The sequence below is a fragment of the Mesocricetus auratus genome, unplaced genomic scaffold (genome assembly GCF_017639785.1).
Source record: "Mesocricetus auratus isolate SY011 unplaced genomic scaffold, BCM_Maur_2.0 Super-Scaffold_100025, whole genome shotgun sequence".
Lineage (NCBI taxonomy): Eukaryota > Metazoa > Chordata > Mammalia > Rodentia > Cricetidae > Mesocricetus > Mesocricetus auratus.
The window spans coordinates 14,806,741-14,814,314 of NW_024429206.1; the positions used below are offsets into that span (position 1 = coordinate 14,806,741).

Consider the following 7,574-nt stretch of genomic DNA (forward strand, 5'->3'; position numbering starts at 1 on the left):
GTGGTTCTAACTCACAGCTATCAAATTCATAGTCACCTCAGTACCTTTCCACGCACTTACTCACCCAGCCTCCTGAGCCCGTATTTTTTCATAGTTTGCTCCGCTTTGTTAATCCTGGCTCAACTCAATGTCACTTCCTCCTGGAGGCCTTCCCAGTCAACCCCACCCCAGCCATCCCCGCCGTTCCCATCCTGATGCTCGACTGCCTTCACAGCGCCATCCCTCCGCGTCTCTCCTTCATCACCGTCGGCATCCCTGCTTTGAGTTTGAGTTCAGTGAGGAGACCATCTACCTCCCTTGTTCCTGGCTGTGTTTCCACCACCTAGAATAGTATCTGGCACACACAGTTGCTGTGTAGTACATGAAAACCAGATGAATGAATGTGAGCTGTTGACTTGAGCCTCTGAAGGACTGGGAGTTTCACCACTGGCCTCCCTATGACTCATGCATGTGGGCTGGGGAAATCCCTGCTCGGCTCTGAGCTCCTGCCTGCCATCTTCCACGAGAAGGCAACCCCTGCTTTTAAGTTCCTACCTGCAGGAGCTGAAGGTAATAGAGACAGAAACTGCAAGCAAGCACTTGAACCTGACTGCCCATCTGTCCCTTGTTTCTTGCCGTCCACCTGGGGCTGAGGAATCAGAGTATTTGAATGCTTATCTGCATCCAACTCAGGAGGAAAAAGTTAGCCTCATCTTGCCAAAGGATCAAGGAGGGACAGAAACTGGAAATGAAATTACAACAGAAACTTGGACCCATGGCAGACTCAAACCAGTACATCTCCTTTTCATTTCTGAACTGGGAACCGAAACCATTCCATAGGAAGCTCCCCCTTCCACTTCCTGGGGGTGGAAAAAAATCCCACTGTGGTCTGATTCTTTTTTTAATGTACAGTTATTAATAGCAATGCTCACCAAACTGTAAAGCAGAAAGCTCCATTGCCGACTCTCCTATACAGCCTTCCCAAATGCAAGGGCCTATGTTTTCCCCACCCATCCCCGTAACTGTCTCATGACAGAGCTCCATGCCCTTCTGTGCTTTGCAGGGCGCTGGATTTTTCTGCTAGGATACAATTCATAGCCCATGTAGGTCTTTAGTAAGAAGCGCATTTCTGTGAACTCTAACCCAGACAAATGCCGCAGTAGACCATCTCCGGTTGAAATTTATTGCAATGGTAGATGGAGGTACAGAAACACAAGCGCTTGAGCCCAGGAGGACCCTTCCCACCCTTCTTAACCACGGACACATTTAAATCCCCTTTAAGAAGAAAAGCAGACAGAGGAGGGAAGCAGCCGTCTTCCCCGAAGCCTTTTAACTGCTCAGCTGAATTTCTGGCTGAATGTTTAATTCCCTCCAACACTGTTAGCTCAGCCCCTCCTGGGGCTATCCTCTTCTTACCACCACTGGAGATTCCAAGAGCAATCAACGCTTTTGAATCTCCTTAACCTCCTCCATTTCTGCTGAAGTCTGGCCAAAAGGTGAATTGGTTCCACAGAACCCAGGTGACCTACTGGCTTGTTCAGTGACACCTGGGTAGCGGTCCTCCCCAGATCCTTGGCTCTCCTTGTCCCCACTGGGGGTCCGCAGACAGGCTAGGCAGGACCCTGGGGGCTGGAGGACCATCCGAGGCTTTGAGCAGACTGAGGAAGGAAGGCGAGAAGTCATCCGTAGGGTGGGTGTGTCTGGGGCTCAAACTCTGCAGGACTCTGTCCCCTTCAGCCCCGCAGGCTTGGGAGACTAAGAAGTTTCCACAATCTGGGAACTTTACTTTCTGATCCTCTGACATTCCTACGGTATCACCTTGCAACTGACTCCACCACGGCGTTTCTCTGAATCAGGTTCTCTGGACCTAGACGTCTGTTCCGAGAAAGTGCGAGCCAAGTCTCATGATGTTACTCTGTGCAACGGCCAAATTGTCTCTCCAGAGAGCTCAGGCCTGAGGGGCAACCTCCCTTCTTGGCATAGTGGCTTAATGAGATGTTGGAGCCAGATAAGAGGGACTGCGTGGCTCACTGGGGTCATCCATTAATGCCTCTGGAATACTTCTGACTGCGCTGGGGTCCCCCGTGAGCTCCACGCTTGTGCTCCGGTTATCTGTTTCACCCAGCGATTTCTTCCGAAGGCAGCGGTTGATGCACGTGGAGAAGAAGTTGGGGAAAGACGGGCTGGAGAAGTAGTAGACCACCGGGTCCAGCATGCTGTTCATGTAGGTAAAGCTGAGAGTGGTGAAGAAGGCCAGGTCCGCCGAGGAGTAGATGCCACAGTCGTGCACATTATTTTTGTAGAGGAGCCAGAAGATGCGGATCCTCACAGCCACGCTGGGCAGGAAGCAGATGATGAAGACAATAGCCACCACCATGATGAAGTTGATAGCCCTCTTGATCTTGGCATGTCTGTCCATTTGCCTCTGCCGTAGGCTCCAGATGATCCTGGCTGAGCAGAACAGGATGATGCCCAGTGGCAAGAAGAATTCCAGGAGGAACATTGCGTCATGCCACCTGAAGGTGTAACAGATGCTAAAGCTGCTGCACAGATTTGCGTTGCCGTTGGGGGTCATCTTGTTCGTATAGAGGAGATGGACTGTCAGGCCGATGGTGACACCCCACAAGAAGCAAGAGATGATGGCTGCCGCCCGGTTGGAGATCTTGTTCAGGGAATGGTGCGGATGGACCACCCGGAAGTACCGGTCCACAGCCACCACCGTGAGGAAGATGATGCTGCCTTGTCGGTTCATGGCCAACATGAAGAGCATCAGACGGCAAGGGATGTCTCCAAATCTCCAGTCCCACTTTTTGACATAGTTGTCCATCAGGAAGGGCAAGCAGATGATCAGGAGAAAGTCAGCCACAGCCAAGTTGAACAGGAAAATCCGGCTGGATTTCCAGGACTTGAGATGGAAACAGAAAATCCACAGGGCAAGGCCATTGCCCAGGAGCCCAAACACAAACTCCAATCCCAACACCGGCGGCAAGACTCTGGCAATGTTTTCATCTCTGAACACACAGCAGTTCTTGCCGTGTATCTCCAGAAAATGGTTCTGCTTGGTCATGAGTGGATCTGGTCAGTCCGCCCCAGAGCGCCTCGCCTAGCAAAGGCTCAAGGCAAGTGTGTGTCTGTGTGGTGAACGTGCGGTTCAGCCCTCAGCTTTATGTCATGTCAGGGTGTTGAAAGAGATGACTGAATGGTTACCAGGAAACTACGAAATCATTTAAAAAAAAAAAAAAGCCAGCAAGGCTCTTATGCAACATGCTGTTTGCATAAACAAGTAATAAAAAAAATCCCCTAGGCAGACAAGATCCCACAAATTTTTCTAAATGTAAAGGATAAGTTTAGGCAAGCAGGCTGGCAGTTGTAAATAAGTAAAATCTGGGGGCATTCCTTCTGAAGGCTGCATGCATGCACGCTGGTTAGTTAATTGGCCTTGGAGAATTCATTCACTGCCATTTGCTTGGCTTACATAATTAACAAATTAACAATGGCAGTAATCATACACTGTGCTAAATGAACAGCAAGGATTTCAGACACAATAAGAATTAATGTGAGATTTTACCATGCATTAGTAATGGGGATTCAGTGTCTTCTCTCTCTCTCTCTCTCTCTCTCTCTCTCTCTCTCTCTCTCTCTCTCTCTCTCTCTCTCTCTCTCTCTCTCTCTCCTCCTCCTCCTCCTCCTCCTCCTCTTCTTCCTCTTCCTCCTCTTTCTTCCTAGGACTTACTTGTATTTTTAATTGTATGCATGCATGTGCATCTGTGTGGGTATGTACTTGTAACTGCAGGTGCCCCCAGAGTCTATTGGACGCCCTGGAGTTGGAGCTGTAGGCGGTTGTGAGCCACCTATTGCGGGTGCAGGGAGCTGAATGCAGTTTTTCTGCAGGAGCAGTGTGCTCTTAACTGCTGAGTCAGCTGTTCGGCACCTCGCTCTTTGCTTTCTTTCCCTCAGACAGAATCTTGCCATGTTCCCAGTGGTCTCTAAATTCTCCCTCTTCCTGCTTCTTCCCAAATTCTGGGATTGCAGGCATGCAGCACCATGCCTGGCTGTTGCGGCCTTTGTACAATTAGGTTTGGATTTTAAGCCCCAAGAGGATGTGGAGCTTTTTAAGTGTGATTGTCATCCTCTGGAGTATTTTGGCATATATATACACATATACGTGCATAAGGTTTATGAATTTTTTGGTTCTACTTTGAGTCAGAAGTTGGAATTTTATCCCTTTAGTTGCATACCAACATCCGCTGATGGCATTTGGTAGACCTTTGTAGACTAGACTCAGAGTGACCTAATCTTGGATTCCTATAGGATTAGTGATACTTCATGGAAATAATAGCAATGAAGATGGGGGTTTTGAGGTCAATGGTGCCCACATTGCAGTTTCTAATGTGCCAGACTCCACGCCTTAAAGAGTCATTGAATTTTTAATGTGTATGGGTGTTTGTGTCAGAATGCTAGGGACACCACATGTTGCAGTATGAGGTGTGGCCAAAAAGGCCATAGAGGGCATCATATCCCCTGGAACTAGAGTTACAGATAGTTGTGAGTCACCACGTCGGTGCTGGACACAGAGCTTGTGTCCTCTGCAAAAGCAGCCAGTGCTCTGAACGGCTGAGCCATTGCAGTCTCTCTAGACCACGCTTTAAATATATCATCTTGTTTTATCCTCTGTAGCGCATGGGCCACAAACTCTTGTTGGTTATAATTTCCAGATGAGGCAGGTCTTGGGTTGAATCTGGTGAACCTCCAAACCTCTGCCCTCATCACTGTGGTATATTTTTTGTTTATTTTATTATTTTTTTTTTAGTTTTTTGGTTTTACAAGACAGGGTTTCTCTGTATTGTTTTGGAGGCTGTTGGTCCAGCCCAGCCTCGAACTCACAGAGATCCTCCTGCCTCTGCCTCCCGAGTGCTGGGATTAAAGGCCTGCGCCACCACCGCCCAGCTACTTTTGGTTTATTAGAAAATTTTAATTGCATTCATTTATTTGGAAAGGGAGGAGATAAATGCCATAGCATGTAAAGGTCAGAGGAGAACCTAAAATAATCGATTCACTCCTACCTGAGTATTGAACTCAGGCTGTCACACTTAGCAGTCAACACCTTTACTCAATAGAACACCCTACCAAATGATATTGTTTTTATTTTTATTATTATTATTATTATTATTATTTTTGGTTTTTATGAGATAGGGTTTCTCTGTATTGTTTTGGAGGCTATCGGTCCAGCCCGGCCTCGAACTCAGAGATCCGCCTGCCTCTGCCTCCAGAGTGCTGGGATTAAAGGCGTGCGCCACTATCGCCCGGCTTAAAAAAGATGTTTTTAAAACATTTGCTTTTTAAAAATGTGTGTGGGGGCACGTGTGTGTTTGTGTGTCTTTGTGTAGGTGTGTGCATGTGAGTACTGGTGTCCTCAGAGACCAGAAGAAGGTGTCAGGTTCCCTGAAGTAGCAGTTACAGGTGGACATGAGTCACCTGATGTGGGTGCTGGGTCTTGAATTCAAGTCCCCTGCAAGAGCAAGTGCTCTTAGCTGAGCCATCTCCCCAGCCCCTTAAGCAGGTTTTGAGACAGCATCTCCCTATGTAGCCCAGGCTGAACTCAAGCGCCACGCCTGACCACTGCCTCTTCTGCGATTGCCTTAAGAGTTAGCTGCCTGCTGCCTGTAGAGCTCCCGCTCTGGATGAATGTGGGCTCACTGATGGCATGCGTTGTGGCTTGGATGTAAAGAGTCCTCCTGCGGGCTCTCAGGTTTGAACAGTTGGTCCCCACGTGCTGGTGCTGCTTTGAGAGACTGGAGAACTTTGGCGATGATAGCTGGTAGAGACAGATCACTAGGGGTGGGGCCTGGAAGGTTACGTCCACTTTTGATTGAGGCCTGCTCTCCTGTTTCCAGATGCCTGTGAGGAGCTCTGCCATGTGTCACTGCTACCATGTACTGAGCTGCTCCCAACATCGTGCTCCTGTATGCCACAGTGGACTGTGACACTTCTTCAAAACAGACCTCTCTGCTCTAAGTCTTTTCTGTCAGGCATTTGGTCACAACAACGTGAAGGCAACTAGTGGACTAAGACTTGGAGAAACCACTGGTACTCACTACTTCTGGCATCCAGAACCTGCAGGGTCTCCTTCCTAAGTGTTAGGATTTTATAAGTGTGTGTGTGCATGCATGTGTGTGCAAGTGTGCTTCTTATGTATGCACGTGTGGTGACAGAGGGCTGACTTTTAATGGCTCCTCGAGCTGCTACCCACTTTCTTCTTTTGAGCTAGGGTTTCTTATTAAACCCAGGACTCACTGTCTAGCCAGCGAATCCCCAAGAGCAACCTGTCTTGACCCACCTGGGGTTACAGGCATGTGCTGCCATGCCTTCCTTCACATACGGGTGCTGTAGATCTGAACTCAGGTCCTTGTGCTTACACAACAAGCTCTTTACCCACTGAGCCATCTTGCCAGTCCCTTCCCCCTTTAAAATAAAATTGTAAACAATAAAGCTGGGCATTCTGTAATCCCAGTGTTTGAAAGATAGAGGCAGAAAGATCAGGAATTCAAGGCTAGTCTCAGCTCTAGAAGGAGTTCAAGGCCATCAAGGCCAGCCTGAGCTACATGAGACACTGTCTCAAGACAAAGGCAAAGAAATGAAGAATTAGAAGAATGATGATGATGATGAAGTTGATGAAGAAGATGAAGAGAAGGAGAAGAAGAAGAAGAAGAAGAAGAAGAAGAAGAAGAAGAAGAAGAAGAAGAAGAAGAAGAAGAAGAAGAAGAAGAAGAAGAAGAAGTAGCAGCAACAGCAGCCATTATATTATTATAATGGCTAGCTCTAACCTAGTCTCATTTGGAAAGAGTGTCATTGAGGGATTGTCTCCATTGAGTTTGCCCATGGGTATGTCTCTAGATTTGTCCTGATTAAGCTAATTGATATAAGAAGACCCAGACCGGGCTGGAGAGATGGCTCAGAGGTTAAGAGCACTGGCTGCTCTTCCAGAGGTCCTGAGTTCAATTCCCAGCAATCACATGGTGGCTCAAACCATCTGCAATGAGATCTGGTGCCCTCTTCTGGCCTGCAGGCATACATGAAGTGCTGTATAATAAATAAAATTAAAAAAAAAAACCCAGACCACTATGGCCAGCACCGTTCCCTGGGTAGGGGGTCTCCGATTAAGAGTGGAGAAGCTGAGCTGAGCTTAACACAAGTAAGTGAACCTGTATACATTCGTCTCTCCCTGCTCCTGAGTGTGAACCTAATGTAACCAGCTACCTCAACTTCCTGCCTTCACTTCCCCACAAAGGGGACAGGGAAGACAAACTGAAATAAATCGTTTTCTCCCTTACCCTGCCTTTTACCAGGGTATTTTCTCACAGCAAGCAGAAATGAAACCAGACAGTCATGAATAAATCTTTCTCTTTTTTCTTGGGGGGGGTTCCTTTTTAGAGACAGGGTTTCTCTATGTAGCCCCGATTGTCCTGGAACCCACTCAGTAAACCAGGCTAGCCTGGAACTCGGAGGTCAACCTGCCTCTGCTGGGTTTAAAGGCATTTGCCACCACCCCTCAACCTATCACAGATGGATCAAGAGGTAACAACTAATAGTTTGGA

The 7,574-nt window shown here is 47.9% G+C and overlaps 1 protein-coding gene across 1 annotated transcript; it reads right to left on the reverse strand.

Annotated features, from left to right (window-relative positions):
* Window positions 1–1,966: 1,966 nt before the first annotated feature.
* Hcar2 (hydroxycarboxylic acid receptor 2) lies at window positions 1,967–3,046 on the reverse strand. Its single transcript, NM_001319637.1, has one exon. The coding sequence runs from the start codon at window positions 3,044–3,046 to the stop codon at window positions 1,967–1,969; it is 1,080 nt and encodes a 359-aa protein (NP_001306566.1).
* Window positions 3,047–7,574: the final 4,528 nt, after the last annotated feature.